At 46.5% G+C, this 24,464-nt stretch overlaps 1 protein-coding gene across 1 annotated transcript; it reads left to right on the forward strand.

The window, feature by feature from the left end:
* Positions 1–1,369: 1,369 nt before the first annotated feature.
* cspg4ba (chondroitin sulfate proteoglycan 4ba) lies at positions 1,370–23,199 on the forward strand. The gene is made up of 10 exons (XM_067227959.1): positions 1,370–1,451; positions 4,248–4,411; positions 5,887–9,453; positions 9,716–10,189; positions 10,388–10,564; positions 13,022–13,220; positions 13,804–13,935; positions 17,780–17,952; positions 18,158–18,341; positions 18,809–23,199. The coding sequence occupies exons 1-10, from the start codon at positions 1,370–1,372 to the stop codon at positions 20,848–20,850; spliced, it is 7,194 nt and encodes a 2,397-aa protein (XP_067084060.1). The 3' UTR covers positions 20,851–23,199.
* Positions 23,200–24,464: the final 1,265 nt, after the last annotated feature.

Consider the following 24,464-nt stretch of genomic DNA (forward strand, 5'->3'; position numbering starts at 1 on the left):
ATCATTGCCAAGTTATAGAACACAAGTTCTATGTTTCAAATTCTCGCAGACTAGGCAAAGCATCATCTTCAGAGCATTCTCGCGTGCTATTTCTGTGCAGTGTGGAAGCGGAAGACATGTCACACAGACCTTTTAAACTGACAGTATGCTTTATTTTTTCAAATATATTTATTCAATAAATTACTTAAAAAGATACTGTAATAAGATACCAAGAGTTGGGAGATGCTGATGGGATGCAGACTTTAGTCATAAACTTTCTTCTCACAGTATAAATCATGCATGTGATATTTTGTAAGAAGATTTGGGGAGGGATTTTGGACCATCAAAAAGTTTGCTTTATCTCGGCCAGCGATTACCAACCTGTGGTCCGCGAGTGGTCCACTAGGGGTCCGCTAGGGTAATACAGGTGGGCCGGCAAACCTAGGCCCCTATGAAAATAATTACGATGTGTGCTTACTGTGGCGCTGATGCACACTTTGCCTATTTGATCGCTCAAATAAGTTCTGTTTTTGTTGGCGTGAATGCGAATTGTTTGGCTCCCGGTGTTGTTAAACGTGTGATTAGCACGAATAAAGTGAAAGGGATGTGTTGGACGGCCGCAAAAATATTTGAGCTATGCAAGTGTGCCGCAAACTGGAAAGGGTTGGGAATGGCTGATCTAGGCTGATGAATTGATTTTTAAATTTCTAAACAGCATTATATTTCACAGCATATGCCAACCGTAGGCATATTGAACATGCAAGACATTCCTGTTTTAAAATGTTTTCAATATCGTTTCTAAATATATTACAGTAGCCTATATCAGTTGAACTTTTTTTTCAGGACCCAATAACGGTCAGGCTATAGTTTTTAAATACACTATACAGAAAGGCAACATTTGGGTTTAGAATGACAGGAGTCTTGTTTTCTATGTCAAATGCCGAAGCAAACAAGTAAGACTGGCAGCTGGGACAACCGTGAGGGGGGAATTGTTCTTTGTAAGAAGGGAATTTGTCCCTTCTGTCTTTAAGGCGATTGACATTTTCTTCTAAATTAAACTTTAATCTCTTTCACTTTTCTTAAATTTTATTATAGTAATCCAGTCTTCACCCCACTTGTAGACGCAGTAAGCGACAGTTGGTGGAGAGAGAGAGAGAGAGAGAGAGAGAGAGAGAGAGGAGAGAGAGAGAGGGAGAGAGAGGTGGGGGGGGCACTGAAGCGAAGGAGGGGCTAACTGAGCTAACCGTGGTCTTTCTGTGCGTTCAGTCCAGGCTAGTGCAACTTCTGAATGAAGCGGTCGACTACGTGATCGAAATCTTAGCAAGTCACTCTTATCTGTAAATATGTAACAACAGGAGTACACTCTGAAAACTTTTTTTGAAGTAAGATCATGGAATCTCATGCGAGAAACGTCTATACATTTTATTTTTACGGACTGTTATGGTCGCTCCTAAGTGAACTGGCATTTGGAGGTAAGAATGCAACTTCAAGTGGGCGAGAGAGCTTGTGGAATTTGTAGCATATTTCTTCTGATTTCATACAGGTACTGATTTGGAAATGAGAGTTTATTTTTTCTGAACTCCTAATCTAAGTTTCTAAATTGACAGGCATACCTTGCATTCCATTAACGCAGTATCGCATTCCTGCGTTGTTGCTTACTGGTTATACCTACAGCTATTGTTCATAGCAGTCCGTTCTGAAAGGTTTTTGAACATTGACGCTGAATCCACACACTGACTTTGTTATCTTCGGTGTCTCCATCCAGCATCACGGACTAACTATGTCTATTAATAACAAACATGACTCAATGCCACTCGTAGTGCAACCTAATCAGCCGGGAAAAGGAAATTGTCCCATTTGACAAAATTGCAAATCAATTCCGATACGACTCCTCTTCAATTATGCAAAGTTCACAAACAGTATGCAACATTAGGATCTAGAAATCTGTAGGCCTACGTAATTGACACATTTTATGTATAGGCTTAGGCTAAATAATTCTTACTTTAAACCAGTCATCAATTACTAGTTTGACCATTGCAGTTACAACTCAAACTAAAATGATGTTAAAGACGGTTCAGATGCTGGTCAATTAAAATTATCTCCTGGAATTTTTTTCATGTATGTATTTTATATGCATCCACACGGCATATGTATGTAGGCTGTGTATTGTAAACACAAGCAAGGAAACACACATTCTCCCCGGCGACATCTCACATCACTGCTATTCTCATTCTCTCGCAATTCAAAATAAGATGCTCATCGCACTGGAATAACGAAATGTCATGCTGATTTATCTCTAGTGTGATCTGAACTCTTGAACTGATGTAGTCAACTACAAGACATGGTATACCATATGTCTTAGAGGAAATTAACACAGTGGGCAGTAATTGGAATTAAAAAAACGGAAATAATGAAGCAATGGCTCATTTATTTAAATGTGTCATTTGATGACTGATGGCTATGCTTGATGAATTTAGACTCATTAGATAAGTTGTGGCATGTTTATTTCAGCGTGAATTATTTTGTTAATACCACAAAAGGTTTCTTACTGTCATATCTGTTACTGGCTAAAGTCTAGAACCCTTAGACCTCACTTTTGATGGTGTTGCTATGCTCTCCAACACTGACCATCATCACAAGTTGCCAAACTGTAGACCACGGCCTAAATTTAATGGTCTGGTAGTTTGTCAGATCAATGGTAGCCTGCTGGGAAATCGTTTTTCAATGCATTAACTGACTGTGATCAAGTAAAGGATCAGACATTCAACACAATCAGGATAAACTAAAGTGCAGCAACATGGATTCATCAATCTATCTCACCCTACCACCATGTCTGTAACAAACACACACTTTTGCCAGCTAAAATCAGAGCTCATCTGCTTCTTGTTCCAGAGTTTGTCAAAGTACATTTACATTTAGTCATTTAGCAGACGCTCTTATCCAGAGCGACTTACTGAAAGTACAGGAACATTCCCCCAAGGCAAGTAGGGTGAAGTGCCTTGCCCAAGGACACAACGTCATTTGGCACGGGCAGCAATCGAACCGGCAACCTTCTGATTAATAGCCCGCTTCCCGAACTGCTCAGCCATCTGACCCCAAAGTACACACTTACTGCCCTAGATATTCAAGGTGAGGGGTTTTCACATATCACCCTGGCTGGATGAGAAAGCATCGCAGCACGTTAGTCCAGAGGAAAGGGAGATACAGGGTGTCGTGGGAGGAGGGAACAGCTGTACGGGCCGGGAGCCTGGGACGAAGAGGAGACGTCACATGCTTTAATGTTCAGGTTGAAGGTTCCTGTCAGGGCAGGGCAGGCCCGGACTTGAACACCTCAACCACGCGCCCCCCCTCTCCCTAGCTTCCTACCTCCAGCCCTCTCTCTCTCCCTAGCTTCCTACCTCCAGCCCTCTCTCTCCCTGCCTCCCTACCTCCAGCCCTCTCTCTCCCTGCCTCCCTTCCTCCAGCCCTCTCTCTCTCCCTGCCTCCCTACCTCCAGCCCTCTCTCTCTCCCTCCCTGCCTCCCTACCTCCAGGCCTCTCTCTCTCCCTCCCTGCCTCAGCTGCTGGGCTGCTGTGCTCGGGGTAGGCCTGGTTGTGGTGTAAGGTGAGAACCGAAGAGATTCTCATCTTGGTTCTCAGTTAGAGGGGGCAGGCAGGGTAAAGACCGGGTAACATGAGATTAGAGAGCTGGACGGTGTGTGTGGCTTGTCATCTGGAAATACAAAGGAGGTGCACGTTTTCTGCTTTGTGGAAGTGGTACTACTGCACACGACAGTGTCCTGAAAAGAGCTTTGTGATGTTTCTGTTTCATCAGATAGACATTCTTTATGAATCAAAAGTTTAAAAAAAAAATGCTCATCCTCTACACCACATGGTGATGCCAGAAGACAAATGCAAATTCTCCGTCAAACCAGCTCTGGTGTACATTTATTGTCTGACTCTTCAGGCTTCACAGTCCTCTACATTAAAGTACAAAAGCAGATGGAAACCATAAAATGCAACCATGCTGATAATTAGCTTGGTCTTTTAAATGTCACATATTGTATGCTATATTTAGAACACAATGTTACGTGCTGTGGCCACACTTAATTGTAGCATGAACCCCATTTCTGTTCTGTTGGTTCAGGAACACAAATAGGGTTAGCCCCCAAAAAACGGTTTGTCAGTTTCATGAGTTGAGACGACACAACGTAGAATCTTGTGGTACTTCCTGTGAGGATCCAGATCATCAGATGAAACGGTTCTTCCTCTGTCCCCTCGGGTCTCCAGCTTCCTTTTACGGCGACGGCTTCGTACAGCTGAAGGCAGCGAAGGCGTCCAAGCAGAACTCGCTACATGTTCGCTTCCGAACCTCCAGCTCTGACGGCCTGCTGTTCCTCGCTGCTGGCCAGAGCGACTATTTACTGGTGGGGTTGGAAGCCGGCCGCCTGCAGGTGGGTACATCTATCGCCTAAACACATGTGCAGATACACACACACACAGAGACAGCAGGGAAATGCTGTCACAGAAATGCGCAGATACACACACACAATAAGGATACATGGGTAGGCGCACACACAAACCACAGACACACACCCACACAAAGGATAGGGTAGACACACACACATCACAGACCCTCAGGGTCTGCCTCTATCCCAGTTGACAGTGTCACTCACTCAGCACAGCTCCACCAGCAGAGACAAGCTGGAGAGCTACCCTCGTCACCAGCCGCTGCATGTCACCGTGAACCTCCATCTGGGAGTTCTGACGCAGCTCACGGCAAACAAAGACAAACCAATATTCCTGTATCCGTCTGTGATATTTTTGATAATCGCACTAGTTCAGTATTTTAATTTGGGGAAGGCTATATTTTGCTAAACAACACACACATGGAATAATGTGCGGAATCCATTGAGGTGTGTGTTGCATTGCAAACATGCATCTGTCTTTTCGAGTATTGATATTAATCATCTCTGTGGGAAATATGAAGAAGGCTTTAAAATAGCATTACGATCTGTGACTGACTGACGGTGCCTAAGGGTTGTTTTTTTTTGCGATCTCTGTTACGAGTTGAAGCAGACATATTAAAGTTACTGAGAGCTCATGTTGGTTGTAAAAAGGTTTCAAGCATGGTGGCCACACTATTTTTAGGATGGGGGAGTTTGAGCTATGCTGACAGAGTTAAAGTAGAAAATACATTTGTCTCTTGAAGACTGTTTCTCCCGATGCCCTCACCCAAGCATTTCTGTCAGAAGATATTAGACCACCCCAAACACAGATGCTTTGGCAAATCAGTTCAAAAGAAACATATCAGAAAGTCTTGAGCTGCATTTGAGCTTTTTTGCACTGTGTGTCAACTATAGTCAAATAAATGACATTCTCTTAAGGCCACACTTCTGTTGTAGGGTAACAATTTGAGCTGTGTCGCCTGTTTTTTTCTGGTTCTGGTCCACTCCCTTTAACTCTCTCAGGTCAGCAAACAATGTTTTGTCATAAAGTTGTCTCCAGGCTAGTAAATAAATCAGATATTTACATTGCTGTGCTGAGACATTGCATGAATAGCGAGTACTTTTCAAGCCCTGACAAGAACTGTCCTCAAGAGGCTTTGATATGGATGAGGATGACAGTCGTAGGATAGCTGAAGGCAAAAGATAATTGGTCTCTTCCTGCTCCAAACCCCAATCTCACAAAACAAAGCTCGCTGTTTTAACAGCGGGTTACATCATGGAAAATGCATTTAAGAAAACATGCAAATGCCAGTAATCCCTGTCTTCAGGTAACTGCAAATGAGAATATCTTCATATGCTATGAATAGAGCTTAATTGTATTTTTTGAAAGTCCAATTTGTCACAGTTATCCCAACTATGTTGTTAGCATTCATCCTCTTGGATAACTCGCACAGTATGTTGACGGGATGTTGTCCTCTCAGGTCAAACTGGACCTGGGCTCTGGGGAGCGCATGCTGCAGTCGGAGAGAGGCTCGCAGCTCCACGACCTGGCGTGGCACACAGCAGAGGTCCTCCACGACCGAGACAACCTCACCCTCGTCCTTGACAAACACTCCCACGCCAGCCTGGAGATGCCGGGATCTCAGCAGGACCTGGACGTCCAAGACGGGCTCTACGTCGGAGGCTCCGGGAGTCTCGACAAGGGCTACCTGCCGAGCGGCATGCCGAACTTCCGGGGCTGCATCGACGAGGCTGTCTTCAACGAGCACGACATTCTTTCGTCTTTGAGGCCGTACGCCGGCTTGAAGAACGTCTATGAAGTCTCATTGGGTTGTAGTCCTCAGTTCTTGGCCAACGAAGACGACCCCATTAGCTTCTTCAGCTCCAGAGCCTACATTTCCCTACCACCCTGGAGTGTCCAACAGGACGGGGGGTTTGAGTGTGTGGTGCACACTTCAGCTAAGGAGGGCATCGTCCTCTACAGTTCAGCGAGAGAGGGGGACTTTCTCGCTGTGGAAATCCAAGAGGGTTTGCTGGTGGCTATTGTGGGAAAATCGGGAACCAGAACAGAGCTTCGCTCCCTTGGATCCATCAATGACGGGAAATGGCATAAGGTCAAGATGTACGTGACCTCACAAAACCTCCAGCTCACAGTGGATGAGGAGTCTGTGAAGACGAGCTTCAGTTCACACTCGAAAGACCTCCAGTCGAAAGGTTCTCTTTTCGTCGGGGGGATCGACGACGGCACACGGTCCGAGGTCAGAAGGAACGGGCTGTTGTCTGTCTCTGGAAAGCGTGTTAGAGGAGGATCTTTTAAGGGTTGTTTGAAAGAAATAAAAGTGAACGGTGTCAAAATGGGTCTCCCCAAGGCGGTGGTCACCAAGGACATCTCTGTCGGTTGTGATCCGGAGAAAGAGCCAGAACCTGTAGGTCCAACGACTGTGTCTTCGCGGCGCCTCGACTCAGTCACCCCTCTCCCGGCCCTCCACACCTCCACTCTTGCCAGGGGTCTGGACCAGAAACACGGGTCGAACTTCGTACATCTTCGAAGCCTCGTAGTTCCAGAGGGCGGCAGAGCATCTCTCGAGTCCAAGCACATCAAGGTTCTCCTGGATTTTAAGAAGCTCGGAGTCCGACAGTCTCAGATCATGTTCCGAATTCAGGAGCAACCTGTCCGCGGTCAGATTAGGCTTGATGTGGACCAGGACCAGGAGCAGAACACCTTCAGCATGTTAGACCTCTGGCACGGGAGGGTTATATACATCCACGGAGGCTCTGAAGATCCAGAGGACTTTTTTATGTTCTCCATCTTCACCAGCAGCAGGAAGGAAGTCCCCATTTACCTGAAGGAGAACAAGATGTACCGATACAACATCACGGTAACCCCCACCAACGACGCGCCAGAACTGAGTCTTCCTGGAGGCAATCTCTTCACCCTGCTGGAGAATTCCAGAAAGCATTTGACCACGGAGGTTTTGAACGCCACGGACATCGACAGTGACAACGCCGATCTCGTCTTCTCTGTTCTGGGGAACCTGAATGCAGACGCGGGGTTCCTGGAGCTGGAAAACAACCCGGGAACTGCAGTCACCACGTTCAGCTACCCAGACCTGAAGGAGGAAAGAGTATACTACGTTCACACAGGGGTGAGGAATTCCAGAATAGTGCTGAGGGTTAGCGATGGGGACAAAGTGAGCAACACCGTCGTGTTACGGGTCATGGCTGTGGGTTTAGAATACAAGATCGCTAACAACACGGGTCTTGAGGTCACTCAGGGAGACTCAGCTGTGATTGGGTCGAGGGAACTTGCCGTGCAGACCAACTCTGTGAAACAGGTGGTAGACATCCGTTATGATGTCGTGGAGCCACCTCGTTTTGGGGAGCTGCACCGGCTCCACTCCAGCGGCGAATGGAAACCCACCGGTTCATTCTCCCAGAGACTTCTGGAGAAGGAGCGTCTCCGGTACTTCAGTACCTTCCGAGAAATCCAGGCTTCTTCCAATGCTTCGGATTATTTCAAATGCAAGATCACCGTGGCGTCACGAGCCACCTCTGAGCTGGTCTTCTCGATCGCGGTGAAGTGGGAGAGCTATGAGCTTGTAAGGAACATTCCGGTCGAGGTTGATAAGGTCAGAAAAGTGACGTTGGACTCCCGAAAACTCTACGCCACTTCTGAAGTTGTGAAACTGTCCGAGGACGATCTTCTCTTCAGGCTCCTGTCCGTGCCGAAGAAAGGAAAACTTTTGCTTGACGATGAAGTGTTGATGAAGAACTCAAGCTTTAGCCAAAGGAATGTTACTGATCTGAAGGTGCAATATGAACTGGTTGACAGACCCTACGAAGACACAAGTGACGTGTTCAGATTCCAAGTGTTCTCCAAGCATGCCCAGACCGAAGGTTATGATTTTAAACTTACCATAAAGGCTGATGTCAACAGTGTGTTTATGAAAAACGAAGGACTGTCGATTAAAGAGGGGGAGAGTAAACTAATTACAAAGGATGAACTGTTTGCAGAGACTCTCAGCACTAAGGAAATATACTACACCATCACTACAAGCCCCAAACACGGAAGTATAGCACGCATAAACTTGTCTAACTCCAACAATAGTTACAACAACATCCTAACATTCAGCAACCAGGATCTTTTGGAGGAGCGGATTATGTATATCCATGACAACAGTGAGACAACTGAGGATCTGTTCACCTTCATAGCCTCCACGAGCCAACAGTTTAAATTTTCCATCACAGAAGAAGAAATCGGATCCAAAGAGGGAACATTCAACATAGTCATCCAGCTAGTCAACGACAAAAAGCCAGTCCGCATCGTCGATAAAGTTTTCCACGTCGTAAGGGATGGACAGAAACTGCTGACCATAGAGGACCTCTGTTACCATGATCCAGACTCGGACTTTGACGATAGCCAGCTGCTATACACGCGTCGAGGGATACCCATGGGAGACCTGGTTCTGGTGAACGACACTTCCCACAGGCTGTTCCAGTTCCGTCAGAAAGACCTCGTGGAGAAGCAGGTGCTGTTTGTCCACAGAGGGGTGAGCACCGGACGCTTCGTCCTGTTTGTGTCAGACGGGAAACATTTTGTCTCGAGCCTTCTGGACGTAAGCGCCCATGACCCTTTCCTGAGGGTTGGTAACAACACAGGATTGCTAGTTCAGAAAGGTCGATCCATGACCTTGACCGCGAGAAACTTGAGCGTGCTTACAAACCTCGACGTCAGAGATGACAGCGAGGTCACCTACAAGGTGTACGCAGAACCTAAGAACGGTGGACTGTATTCCCACAAAGCCAAAGTTACCTCATTCACACAGGATGACCTCAAAACAGGCCTTATATCCTATCAGCATGACGATAGCAAGAACCTGGCAGATTCTTTCAATGTGACTGTGAAGGCCAAAGACTTGGTCTTGAATGCTAGGGTGAATATCAAGGTTTTCCTGGAGAGCCATCAGAGACCACCTATCGTTCAGCGCAACAACTCCTTGGTAGTGGAGGAGGGGAAACCGGTGAAGCTGGATCAGAGCAAACTGCAGGTGAGGTTATGTGATTTGCAGTCAATACAGTCAAACTGTCAATATTTTATTTGACACCAATTCACAGTTATGCTATAGGAAACTGTAAAATGTTTAGAATCCCAGATTGTCCTCAAGGTACCAAGGCCAGTGTCATTTAGAGCCCAAATTTTTTATTTTGTCATGACGCTGTTGCTAGGTGACACGGAATTGTAACAGAATGTTGAGTGACATGGCAATCCCCTCACATGTAAGATTTGATCTGATCTGTCCCCGATTTCAGGTCACACACGAAGACAACCTGCCATCAGAGATCGCGTTTACCGTGAAGGTCGCCCCCTCTCACGGTTTCCTGCGGCGTTTCGTCAAAGCCGAAGAACGGTACGTCGGGTCGAAAAAAAAACCCGTCCGCTCATTTACACAGGAGGACGTGAACGCCGGGAACATCCAGTACGTGCAGGCGGAACCCGGCCGGGGCAACGACACCTTCTCCCTGGACGTCACGAACGGGGTCACCGAGGTCAGCGACCTGAGGATGTCCGTGGACATCGTCCCGCTGCTCATCCCTCTCCGCGTGGCGAACGTCTCCGTGGAGGAGGGGGGCTCGAAGGCCGTGACCCAGGAAGTGCTCATGGTCACCAACCACCACTTCTCTGGATCCAACTTTCTCTATAGTTTGACGGAGCCGCCAAGCCACGGCCACATTGAGCACTCAAGGCTTCCGGGTGTGCCCTTAACGTCTTTCACGAGACAGCAGGTGAAGAACATGTTTAATCCTGTCAACTATGGCAGAGTTTCCTGATCTACAATTTGAATGTTATACTGACAACACTGTAAGGTTCTGTAAATATCCCACTAAGGTTATGTAACACAGCATACAGTAATTTCTTCATGTAAAATTTATTTTCATTTTTACAAAAGTAAAAATTATGTTTCTCCTTCACTGCCGACCCAGGTGGAGCACGAGTTCATTTACTACGTCCACGACAGCAGCGAGACCTTGGATGACAACTTCACTGTCATAGCCAATGACACGGCCCTTCAAAAGCTAAGTCTGCCTGGGACCGTGTACGTCCAGGTGACCCCTGTCAACGACCAGCCTCCTGTTATTACGTCCAACAAGGTCCTTAGGGTGAGTGCACCATGCCCTATATTTAAACTGCAGCTCTGGCACCAAGTCTCATTGTTAAATATGGTTCATGTGGGAGACGCAGGGACTGGGAGACTCTGTGGCTGGCTGGCTGGCTTGCTGGCAGGCTGGCTTGCTGCCTGGCTAGCAGGCTGGCTTGCTGCCTGGCTGGGTGGCTGGCAGGCTGGCTGGCTGGGGGATAGAATCCAAGCTATGTGGATGAGTGTGATATCTGGATAGAAGCCAAGAAAAACACACTAACACAGGAGGAGCCCTTAGTCTGCTTCGCTTCTTCACAGGGAAGACAAAGAAAAGCAGAGCTGTTGAAGAGTGGAAAAGTATTGTTGAAAACAGTAAGCTTGAAAGCTAAACTAAGTGGCATTTGTGCTGTGTCAGTGTAAGCTGTCACCTGTGTGCTGGATAGGATGTGACTTGCAAGGCACTGAGTAGAGGGGACTTGAGAAGGAGCCCACAGAACTCCAGCTGCTCAGAGTGGCTGAAGTGCTGCTTTCTTTTCTCAAGTGTTTTAGTCCAGAATGCTTCAAATTCCTCTCGCCTCTCCAGTCTCTCATCGAAGTGTGTGCCACTGCTGTCTGTGTTTGACTGTGAATTAACTTTTTTGAAGAAGAAGAAGAAGAAGAAATCACAGTGGAACAGAGATTTTTCCGGATTGCATTGACACATTTATTGACCGAATGACAGGCGGGTTGGAATGATATCATAGTTAAATGAGTTACGGATAAATACGTGTTGAAAATCAATTAATCAGTTAATTAATTAGTACATTTCCCATGATATGTACAACATCGCAATTCAAAGTGAACCGTCTTCTCAGTGAATTAAAAAAACAAACAATTGTCCACAAGGTGGCGTTACAACCACAAAGCAATTATAGACGATCCACAGATTGTGCAGGTTTTTGGAGTGAGTATGGGGAGTGAAAAATCAAGAACAAATAACCTGGAATCACTGAGATGTACAAATAGAATGAGTCACTGCCTAGGTCAACAGGATGTTGTGGTTTTCATTAAAGTGCAACTCTTACAGGGTCAACAAAAACAACCGCCCAGCCTTCATCACATGACATTGAAACAATCACTGACCACTCAGAACAGTTTTATAATTAAAGTATGATGAGTATAATTTATAATTAAAGTATGATGAACACAAGTGTTCATCCTATAACAGAGTAAATGTGGGTATGGCCTTTTTAAAACCAAAGAGTTGCAAATGCTGGCAGAATATTAATATTTCCTTTATGGATTTGAAGGCTTCGGTAGATTGTTCTAGAAGATTGGGTTTATCTGAAGCAGTGTGGTCGTGTTCTTTGAAATGTTGAGTCACGGTCCTGTGTGTGTTTATTATGTCTCCCACGGAGACATCCTGTGAAACTGCTGATTATAAGAGACGTGTTCACACACACGCACACACACACATGCAGACACACTCACACACACACACACATGCAGACACACACACACGCAGTCACACACACACACACACATGCAGACACACACATGCAGACACACACACGCAGACACACACTCACACACATGCATACACGCAGACACACACACACTCACACACATGCACACACACAGAAAGCCAAGCTCCCACTTTCTTTCGAATCTACTATTACAATACTCCAGTGATATTTTTTACCCACCTGAACACACACACACACACACACACCATGAAGATGTCCAGCCTCTCCTAAGCCACCCTGTAGAGAGTAGATGTGATATGAGGAGATTAAACACCATACATTTGAAGTCAGAGAGCCACTCAATCATCGCACAAAAATACAAAGCACAGTCCTCTTTAGTACAACAAGTGCAGCAAATCACATTCACACTATCTCATTAGTAGTCCTTTGCGGTTGGCTACTGACAAAACAATTGTTATCACGGTGTGAAACATCAAGGTTGTGTTATCTATTTGAATGGGAAGGCTACTTGTTTGAAGCCCCGGTGCTTAAAACAAGACCTGAGGGAGCACGGATGTGTCATCCCGTTAACTGATGAGACGCCAAGAAGACCGACCAGGACACGATCAGAAGCCCTTTCCACTTCCCCAAGGTGTATATCTCACTGTGTGGTTCTGTCTTTGTTCTCGGTGATGCGTGTCACCATCCGGATGTCTTGGCTGCCAACCGTGAACCGCCCCCAGCACCGGGATATATTTAGTTACGTGTCCATGAGCTGGACTGTACAGCACACTCCTGCTTGTGATTGTGTCACTGTCGGAGTGTGTGTGAGTACTGGCTCTTCAGTTTCCCCAAGGATAGCTTCCACAGTACACTTCACCAGCCTCTTTGACAGTTTTGAAAGTGTTCCGTTACATAAACGTCCTCCTGAAATGTAAGGTTTTCGTGTGGTTGAAGTCGGAGTCACATGGTTTCGCTTACAAAAAAAAAGGAATCTTTTGACAGAACTTCTTGTGAAATGACTGTGTCTCCAGGTGTGGGTGGGATCAGTGACGGAGATAAGCTTGGAGGATCTCAACACTCGGGATGAGGACACGCCCCCAGAGGATCTCCAGTACATGGTGACCCCGCCCAGCAATGGCCACCTGGCGCTGAAAAGCGCCCCCATGAGGTCGGTGCTGAACTTCACCCAGGCCCACATAGACCAGGGACAGCTGCTGTTTGTTCACAGTGGTAAGGCCTGACTCTACGCCTTTTTAAAGACTCAGTTAAAGATGACAAGCTCTGGTAAACTAAGATGATTCTCTGGTTTGGATTTGCTTTTGTCGTTGCTGTCTCTGAGGTATGACGCCACTGACGTTATTGTGTTTAGAGGATGTAGTCCACAAGAGGGTGCTGTTGAGAGCCATGATGAATGGAGTTGCTGTGATTACCCTGTGGAGATCATAAGGATTTGTAGTATAATCTTTAGTATAGGTCAAGTTTAGTGTATTTGAGAACTGTTTTTTATGTTTGCTTTTTTATTTTCCGTGTAAACATATTCTTGTAAATTAATCACTGCTATGCTTGAACACACAGTCTATATTTCTCTCATTCTCTTTCTTTATCTTTCTCTGTCTCTCTCTCTCTCTCTCTCTCTCTCTCTCTGTCTCTCTCTCTCTCTCTCTCTCTCTCTCTCTCTCTCTCTCTCTCTCTCTCTCTCTCTCTCTCTGTCTCTCTTTCTTAGCTATTTATAAGTTAATTCAGGGGTCTAAACCAGTCTACTGTTGAAAGGAAACAAAGTTAAACCAGAGATTCTTTGTGTTGCTCCTAAAAGGTGCCATGTCAGGAGGTTTCAACTTCCAGGTCAACGACGGGATGAACTTTACCCCCAGACAGATCTTCAGCATCACAGCCAGCGCGTTGGTGCTTAGTCTAGACAGGAACCACCCCCTTAAAGTTTTTCCAGGTAACCATGGTGACCTCAACAACCTTACAGATTAAAGCTATTTTCATATTAAGTTTGTGTTCCACAACAATCAAGACAAATAGTCTACCCTTCTGTTCTCTAAGGAGCAGGATTAGCAAGCATTATAGAACACTGTGCCACCTTCAGTACTACTCTCTAGATAAAAAAGTTAACTTTTTTGCCTTTGAGCTCGAGAAAAATCACCATGTCATCTTGTGAGGTGATGGTCTGAACAGCAAAACAGTGAATAGCACCAGGAACAATTTTAACTGAAAATCCTTAATATGAACAGAAAAGGTGAACTGAAACTTCATCATCTCTATCTTCGCTCATGGCTGTGACCGCTGACTATGGTAACTAAGGAAGTGGCTTTTGTTGTCAAAGTGAATCACACCGTCTTGTTCCTCTTCATTTCCATGAATAAACCTCAGAATCTTTCCGACTGATTTCAGTAGAAAGAAATACACTTAGTAATGAAAAAAAATGATTACCATACAGCTTCGAGGATGAAAGACGAATTCAAAAAGATGAGTGGGCCAGTCATATAGAGAATCAGAAAACTGTCTTCTGTTTCCAGTTTTGCTTTGCCTTGGTCTGATATGATTAATGAAGGCTGCCTGACAGCCCACTCAGAACAGGTGTGTCACAGTCCTCAGACACAAAAGCCTTTAGTCAGAGGGCAGCAACCTCTTTCATAAGGCATGAATCAACACTGCGGTTCTCCACCCTTCTACTGCACCGCTGGTTGGATGAGGCTGTCACTGTTCTCTAACAGGGAGAGTCTCCCCGGACCACTTCTGCTGTGTCGTTAATCGACTGAAAGTCTCAGGATGGCATGTTGACAAGCCATTATGTCATTTCTTTCTTTCTTTAGTTTGTTTTTCTCATATGCTACATTTTAGTACCTCTGGCTAAATATAGGGTGATTCCTGCTTATGTTTGCGAGCAGGCCTGAGTTAGGCCTCTGGCTGCATGGGTGTCTGGTCTGGAGGCTGGGTGAGGAGGGGGGCTGGTGAGGAGGCTGGGTGAGGAGGGGGGCTGGTCTGGAGGCTGGGTGAGGGGGGGGCTGGTGAGGAGGCTGGGTGAGGCTGGGGGGCTGGTGAGGAGGCAGGGTGAGGAGGGGGGCTGGTGAGGAGGCAGGGTGAGGAGGGGGGCTGGTCTGGAGGGGGGGTGAGGAGGCTGGGTGAGGAGGGGGGGTTAGGAGGGGGGGTGAGGAGGGGGGCTGGTGAGGAAGGGGGGTGAAGAGGCTGGGTGAGGAGGGCTGGTGAGGAAGGGGGGCTGGTGAGGAGGGGGGGTGAGGAGGGGGTACAGGCAGCCAGCTGGCAGCCTGACTGGGTGTTCCAGGCAGTGGGTAAGTGGGTACTTGAGAGGTGGTTCCTGCTTTAGTTGCCACCATTTGGGACTGCTTTATATGCCGGCAGTGACCTTAAGGACATGATGAGGGTGAAGGGGGGAGAGTGAAAGGGGTAAAGGGGTGAAAGGGGGTAAATCTCACTGGGTAGAAAGTTTACCACTTAACACAGGGGCTGGGTTTGATTCCCCTCTATAACTCTCTCTCTAACTCTCTCTCTCTCCCCCTGTCTCGCTCTTTCTCTCTCTTCCCTGCTCTTCTCTCTCTAACTCTCTCTCCCCCTGTCTCGCTCTTTCTCTCTCTTCCCTGCTCTTCTCTCTCTAACTCTCTCTCTCCCCCTGTCTCGCTCTTTCTCTCTCTTCCCTGCTCTTCTCTCTCTAACTCGCTCACTCTTTTTCTCCCCCCCTCTTCTTGCTCTCTTTCTCTTCAACCCTCTCTTTCTCTTCCCCCCCCCCCTCTCTCTCTCTCTCTCTCTTCCCCCTCCTCTCTCTTTCTCTTCCTCTCTCTCTCTCCCCCCCCCCCCTCTCTCTCTCTTCCCCTTCTCTCTCCATTCCTTTTATTGTCTCTAGTCAAATAAATAAAGCTGAAAAAAGTCTTCAGAGAAAAGGTTTGCCCTCATCTTAAACTTGGGCGTGATCACTTCCCATGAACGCCTGGCATTCAGAGGTGAGCTCCCACACACTATAAACAACGTGCTCTCTGCTCGACTCAGGAGGCAGGACCTTGCCCTTTGGCCCTGAAGCGTTTGATTGAAAACCACATTTTCTCACAAATGAAGAAGAATGATCTCTCCTCCCACTCTCAGGAGGAAGTCTCCCTGGAGAGATCTGAGAGGAGAAGAAGTGATGAATGAACTTCACTGTGCTTCACTCCCCCATCTACCAACTCGACTCCCCCCCCCGACTCCCTCCGACTCCCCCCCCCTGACTCCCTCCGACTCCCCCCCCCGACTCCCTCCGACTCCCCCCCCCGACTCCCTCCGACTCCCCCCCCCGACTCCCTCCGACTCCCCCCCCCGACTCCCTCCGACTCCCCCCCCCGACTCCCTCCAACTCCCCCCCCCGACTCCCTCCGACTCCCCCCCCCGACTCCCTCCGACTCCCCCCCCCCGACTCCCTCCGACTCCCCCCCCCGACTCCCTCCGACTCCCCCCCCCGACTCCCTCCGACTCCCCCCCCCGACTCCCTCCGACTCCCCCCCCCGACTCCCTCCGACTCCCCCCCCCGACTCCCTCCGACTCCCCCCCCCCGACTCCCTCCGACTCCCCCCCCCGACTCCCTCCGACTCCCCCCCCCTGACTCCCTCCGACTCCCCCCCCCGACTCCCTCCGACTCCCCCCCCCGACTCCCTCCGACTCCCCCCCCCGACTCCCTCCGATTCCCCCCCCCGACTCCCTCCGACTCCCCCCCCCTGACTCCCTCCGACTCCCCCCCCCGACTCCCTCCGACTCCCCCCCCCTGACTCCCTCCGACTCCTCCCTCCGACTCCCCCCCCCGACTCCCTCCGACTCCCCCCCCCGACTCCCCCCCCCCGACTCCCTCCGACTCCCCCCCCCCGACTCCCTCCGACTCCCCCCCCCGACTCCCTCCGACTCCCCCCCCCGACTCCCTCCGACTCCCCCCCCCGACTCTCTCCGACTCCCCCCCCCGACTCCCTCCGACTCCCCCCCCCGACTCCCTCCGACTCCCCCCCCCTGACTCCCTCCGACTCCCCCCCCCGACTCCCTCCGACTCCCCCCCCCCCGACTCCCTCCGACTCCCCCCCCCGACTCCCTCCGACTCCCCCCCCCGACTCCCTCCGACTCCCCCTTCTCTTGAGATGGATTGTGACTGACTTCTTAGTATCATTGCATCCACATAGCTCCTATTCAGTAAAATGACATGATACAATTTCTCTCAAGTATGAAGTGTTTTGTCAGAACTCCTCATTGCCATGCTCCTAGTAGGCTTATGACTGCACACAACTCAAACTTTTAAAATGCTTCGCTTGTGACTGTCTGACACTATTTCACTGTAGTTGTTATTAAATGCCATGAAAAGTGTTTGTGTCTGCGGTACGACTATAACGCATCAAAGGACTTCTCTGTTTCTGTTCTAGTTTGTTTTGCATAATTTGGAGTCAAGTAGAGGGTAACTCTCCATTCAAAACAACTGTTCACAGTTTTTAAACTGTGTGGTTACATTAAACTGGAATGCCAGACACATTGTGAGCGTGTGATGTTCTCAGTGTGAAGTTTATAAGCAAGCTTGAGCTGTTAAACACTTGTCTTCAGTTGTAGCAAAGCTCGAGCCTATAGGTCTAGGCCCCATATATGGTCTCATATATAAATATACTGTATGTATATATATATATATAAAAATGAATATTATAGTGTGTATATATATATACATTAATTAATGTGTTTATTTCTATACAGTTCTACAAAGCAAATATACTGTATAGTACATAACTGATGCATCACATACAAATGTTGCAAATGTTCCCCATCCTCAGGGTCATCAACACCAATCACAAACGAGGAGTTGGATACAGGGACCAATGACAACAGTGGGACGTCGAACCGAACCATCACATACAGTGTGATCCGTCGACCCAAGTTGGGGAGACTGGTGATAACACAGGCTGATAACTCCACGATCGATATCTCCTCGTTCACTCAAGCTATGGTAAGAAGATAACCTAAGATAATTAATACTTTTGAGAATGTTAGACTGTTTTTCTTTATTTTTTTCTGAGTTGACAAAACGTCACAGATGTCAATAGAAGCATGCCTCAGGACACAGGTGATGGTACATGATCATAACAGTATTTTTGTGAAGACTTCCTAGTGTTGTGGGGAGGTTAAGCCTCTCTGATCTGTGTCTACCTCAGGTGGATGGAAGGAAGGTTTGGTACATTCAAGGCCCTGTGGATTCAGTTGGGTGGGCAGCGATGGACACCATGACGTTCTCTGTGGCGTCACCACCAGCATCTCTCGAAAGCCAGACTTTTAAGTTCGACATCTCCTATGAAAATGTTGGACCTGACCGAAAAAGTTTGCTTGTAGCAAATACGGGTAAGAGCAAATTTTTTCAAAAACATATTTATTGATAATAATGTGTCGCTAGTGTATCATTGTATCTTTTTTTATATATATTTTATTTAAATATAATATAAATGTATGATAATATTTTGGAAAATGTTAACCTGATTATATGACTGACAGTGTATGAATGTAATACCAGTTGAGACGAGAGCCTTGACGGTGTCTTTGAAAGTAACTCAAACCTTTTTTGACCTTTAACCTTTAATATAAATCAAGCCTTTATCATTTACATTTAGTCATATAGCAGACGCTCTTATCCAGAGCGACTTACAGTAAGTACAGGGACATTCCCCCGAGGCAAGTAGGGTGAAGTGCCTTGCCCAAGGGCACAACGTCAGTTGGCATGACCGGGAATCGAACTGGCAACCTTCGGATTACTAGCCCGACTCCCTCACCGCTCAGCCAACTGACTTCCTGTATCATTGTATCATCAACAGGTGCTGTGGTCACGGAAGGCCAGAGTGTCGTAATCGACAACTCCAAGCTGGATGCTTCCAACCTCAAGGCAAAGCTTTCCATCCCAGAGCGCAGCTCCTACGAAGTCTGGTTCCAGGTTAAGTTCTTACCCGATCACGGCGTCATTGTGGTGGGTGAGAGGAACTTGACCAAGGAGAAACCCAACTTCTCTCAGTTCATCCTCAACAAATACGGCATCACCTACTGGCACGACAACTCTGAAACCACACAGGATCGATTCGTCTTCGACGCCTGGCTGAATGCCAAGGGAAAGTCAGCCCAGCGCCCTCTAGAGGACAGCCAGGTGGTGGAGGAGTGGTTCAACATCACTGTCACCCCGGTGAACGACCATTCGCCTGTGTTGAAGACCAAATCCCCTAGTCTGAGTGTGGTACAGGGAGACACAGTCCCACTCGGCCCTGAAAATCTCAAAGTCGAAGACTTGGACAACCCGCCTGAGGATATCCAGTACAGCATCATCAGCAAGCCCAACAATGGCTACCTGGCACTTGAAGGAAAGCTCAACGAATCCGTGGCGTCCTTTACCCAGGCTGAAATCAATCGTGGAGTGTTGTTCTTCGTCCATGATGGAACTCCTACCTCAGGGGTGTTCTATTTCAGCGTCACGGATGGTCATCACAAGCCTGTCTACAAACTCTTCAACCTTGAAGTGACAGAGATCACCATTTCTCTGGCTAATAATACTGGACTGATGCTGGAGCAAGGGCAGACCTCGGTCTCGCTGACCCAAGACAGTTTGTCCGCTAAGACCAATGGAAAGAACACCACGGTTCACTATCGGGTCACTAGGCCTCCGCTTTATGGCAAACTTCTAATGGGCGACCACCAGGTCACTCTGTTTGAACAGGAGGACCTTCGGACAGGAAGCCTGTCCTATCACATGGTGAACCTTACATCTGCTCAAGATAGCTTCGAATTTAGCGCTTTTACTTCAGAAGCTAACCTCACCAGCCAGGTCTGCAACGTCACCGTCAAGCCCTTGATCCGATTTGGTGAAGGGGTCAAAATTCCCAACGGCATGGCCGTTAGACTAACCACTGGTTTTCTCAATGTCTCAGAACTGGCGAGTTTAAGCGGCGGCGAGCCCGTGTTTGAAGTCATCTCCCAGCCGAGGTACGGGAAGCTGTTCAGAGTAAAACCCAAGAAGGACAGAAAACCGGAGCCTGTTCAGTCTTTCTCCTTTCGTGACGTGCGGCAGGAGAACATCGCGATCGAGCTGAACGCCAACATGACCGGAGTGCAGGAACTGAACGACTCGTTGGCGTTCCTCCTACTAGCGGAGAACGTCCCCCCCGCCAGAGGGGAGTTCCGGTTCACGGTCGTTCCGTACGACCCGATGCTCGTCGCGACCACAAACGCCCCCTTCCTGAGCACCAGTCCCGCTCTCCAGACTGTGAACCACACCACCAGGACTGGGACGATGTCCAACCGAACCACGTCCCTGTTCTCCACACAGCGACCCAAGAACCAACCAAAGCTCAGGGGTCGCAACCGCTGGGGTACCCCCGACAAGAATAACTCGGCCACCACGACCCTTGGCAAACCCACACTTGCGAGAGACGACGAACCTTACAGGATCACGCCGGTACGAGTGGAGTCTTACCCCCACTCGGGCTCCAACCCCCTGCTGGTGATCCTTCCTCTCCTGGCTCTCCTGGTCCTCGTCATCGTCTTCGTGGTGCTGGTGGTCCTGCTGCGACACAAGAGACGGAAGCACAAACCTGGAACAGGTAAACCCTCGGCCGCCTCAGGTGTGCCAAGCAGTCCGTCCTATCAGGACCAGTCTCAGAGGAGCGTGACCGTTCCCATGGTGACTGTCACCCCCCTGACCCCCGGCAGCCCCATCCTCGACAGGCTGCTCCCGTCCAATCAGGGGCCGGCTGACTACCCCCAGGATGCTGCCCTGCCTCTCTGTTCCTGGAACAGTGGAGATTTAGAAGGTTCCTCCCATCTCATTAGAACGTCTAGCCCAGTTCTGCAACAGAACCAGTACTGGGTATGACGTCCTACACCTTCTATGATTCAGGGCCAGAGAGTTTAAGACTAGTCACTCCCCCTGGACATTCTTACTGCACGCAGGCTTATGTTACAATTGTAAAGGTCCAGTAGGATATCTAGAACAAAAAAATGGTCCTAAAGAGTTCACAACGTTAATATGTACAAGATGGTAGTTTGAGCACTGTCATCAAAATGTTGCTGCACCTCGCAGAAGTAGTATCAGCAAAACGGTTAAAACCATGAGTAAATGTTCTAATTTCTATTGCAGTTAGAGTATATAAGTCCAAAGCATTTACAAATGGTCATTGTCAAACTCACCTTGGAACCATTCAGTTCAGTTGTTGCTGTGGTGACTTGTCACTATGACAACCAGAAACATGAATTTGTGGTTCGCTGTTCCAGGATTGCGTGATACTGTGAACTACTAAATACACACTGACACTAATTTTTTGGGGAAATGTATACCTTCAATTGACATGATTGTGCACATTTAATATTTTCTTTTATACATGGGAGTATTAATCCAAGCAGCTGTGTTGGTAAACTCAGGTATTGTTTTAAAGTCTGATGATGATATTGTAATTCCTGTTGGACATAAATAGGTGTGGATGTAATCGTACAATCATCCATTGCTTGTAAAATGTTTCACTGTGATATCTTGCATGTCTGTTCATGTCAAGGAATTGTTTTGAATTGGACTGAATAGTTCAACTTGAGCACTGGTTGTGTGTTCTACTGATAGATCAAATCAGTTTGCTGTTTTTGTTTGGCAAGATTCAAATCGAAAGGTTTAAACACTTTTTTTATTAGTGCTTATTTTTCCGTGCACAGTATTTTTATATCTTGAACTTAATATTAATCTTAAGTGTATGCAAAGGTTGATTCAAGTAGTAGACGTCATGAGATGAATACACCACAATGGTCTGTTTATTCTGTCAATGGATTGATGAACTTAACTCCAAGATGTTGGTGTTGTTGTGTACTGTAAACCTAAATATATCTTGAATTAACCCAGTGAGTATACATACTGCTACTATTCAGCAATTGACATACATTTCAATTGTTGAGGTCAACATTGACCTTCACGTAAATATGTTGCTGTGTATGCTGAAGTATTTAATTATAGTGCTGAGTCTTCGCTTGATATTCCAAGCACTCTTGTAGTTATTCTGCTCCACGAGGACCCACAACATGGTGTTCCTATTTTCTACTGTAAGACTATCTCCCTTTTTGGTTTAGCGCTGAATGTTTCAGATCCCATGTTCAACACATCCGGTCTGTGTAATACTACTGTGTATTTATAGTATCCTGGTGTAATTCTGCTGTAAGTGTACGTATTGTGTATCTGTATGGATCCATGTCTAATTATCTCACTTTTGCCTATGGAACAGATCAGCCATATTTATTTAAACCTATGATTTTTAATAAATTCATATTCAGTGTGTGTCACACTACTATATGTTTCATTAACCTTTAATGTACATATTTATAGACTGTAATCAATAATGGATACATGTATTGTTGTTACATCTTTTTAAAAGATCGTTTTAAATATAAATACACTAGTTCCTCCTGCCTCTTATAGTCAAATCATGAAGGAGGTTTGTTTTTTAGCAGCGGAAATTCTGTTTATTGAAACAAAATGCAAAGTGAAAAAAATTCCAGGATGCGAATGTGGAATTACAATAGTTCTTGATCTGGCTTTGCTTAATTACTATAATAAGGATGTTAAATATGAAAATGCACTCCATTATTACCCATATGCAGGAGTGTGTTTGTCAGAATGGTGTTGTGTGTTTTTGAAAACGTAATCCTATAAGGGCATCTTGAAATGTAATTTGTAGTTGTCAAAATGAGCACGTTGTCTTAGGAACTCTTATGTCATGAGTCAGGGGTAAACATGTAATCACATTTAAATCTGTAGAAGGCTCTTTTCTGCTGGAGAGAGGACATGGCAATGATTAAAAATGTAAGTGGACAACTTTTCTACAAAATCATATCAAATTTAGGGAAAGGAATATGTTTTTCTTGGTTAAAATGGTACAAATGCTCCTTGATTAAGCCCATGTTGAATGAACCCCCACAGTCTTCTGCTAAAATTTAAAGTTCTGCTATTGTCAATGGGGTTTAAATTGACCTACTTACTTAACACTTTGCTGTCAGTGCACAGTCATCTAACATTAGAACCGCACTGAACTCTTCTCCTGACGTTGTCATGTGGGGAAACATGGTTTCATGTCTTGTGAAACTCAGAATCACCAGGTCCAAAATGGTGAACATTAGTGTCCATCGATGTAGACATTGTAAAGTGTCTGTAAATATTTGAACACTTTTGTATTTAGATTTGAAACCCACCTGCAATACATTTCAGTAAGTAAAGAGTAAGTAAAAAGTAAACAGTTTGTTTTCAATACTTGCTTCAATTAAAATTTCAAACATCCATACACCCGCATTTACCCTCCGATAAAAACCGCTGACTCCAGTCTGAAAAGTTTCCAAATTTGGATGTCTGGCTGAAGCATCACATGATCTGTGGCGAGCAGTCAAGCTGCTAACTTCATTACGTTCGTTGTCTGGAATGTTGTACGAGCACAATACCGACCTGTCATCCACCACGAGGCCAGCCTCGAAACCCAAATGTGCTGCTGTTCGTAGAACAACGGGGTCCTGAACCTTAGCGTTACAGCGCACGTTAATATCCTCCATTATCTCTTTCCTGAACAGAGTCGAACGTCAGACTACCGTTGTATTAACTTGTCATGTTTGACTCTTAGCAAGTGTGTGAGGAATGAATGAATTGAGGATAGAGTGTGAGACCGCGTGCGCCCTGTGGGATTAGATTATAGTCTGGGAGACAGTTTAGGAAAGACAAAGAGGTAGTTTCTGAAGAGGTTTGGTGTGGTTTTACACTCCAGATGGCAAATTAGATCTCTAATAATAAGACTCTCGACAGTTTCACTTTAGTCTTGCGTGCCCTACTGTGGTTTGTTAGATCAGCTGGTTGCCAGCCATCTACTGCGTATGCACTTGTGTGTTTAAAACAAAAAGGCTACAATTTTGTAGCCTGATTAGGGAAAGATAATCGCCAGTCTGCCCATCTGAACGTTTAAAAACCATCCTGTTTAACAGAAGCTGTGAAAAGTCTCCTTGTGATTCGGAATGTGACGTGGCAGTGTTGGTTGAAACGTATAATTGAAGCCTACATTGTGTTTGAGAACTGTCAGTTAAATGTCTGTCTGGAGTATAGCTCAGTGGTAGAGATCTGGAATATTGGGAATTTGAATTTTACTGTTCAACTTTGAGCAACCTGAATTTCCGAACCTTGAATTTAGGAATCATATTTTTTACATTTAAATAAATTCATATTTCAATTTTAAAGAAATGAATTCAAAACCCACAAATTCGGTGGTGTTTAAATGTCAAATATTAATTATTCAATGCCTTTTAAACACATTGTCACTGAATTGCTTCCATATAAATCCCTCTGTGCTGTTTGTTGCTATGGATAAAAGTGGCTACTGAAGGAGTACATTGTCTTTCTGCTACACAGTTCACCCAGAGCCATAGAAAAAGAGAGTTGCGACACTTCCATAGACTTCCATTGTAATCGAAGAATGC

This window comes from Osmerus mordax, chromosome 24, assembly GCF_038355195.1.
Source record: "Osmerus mordax isolate fOsmMor3 chromosome 24, fOsmMor3.pri, whole genome shotgun sequence".
NCBI lineage: Eukaryota > Metazoa > Chordata > Actinopteri > Osmeriformes > Osmeridae > Osmerus > Osmerus mordax.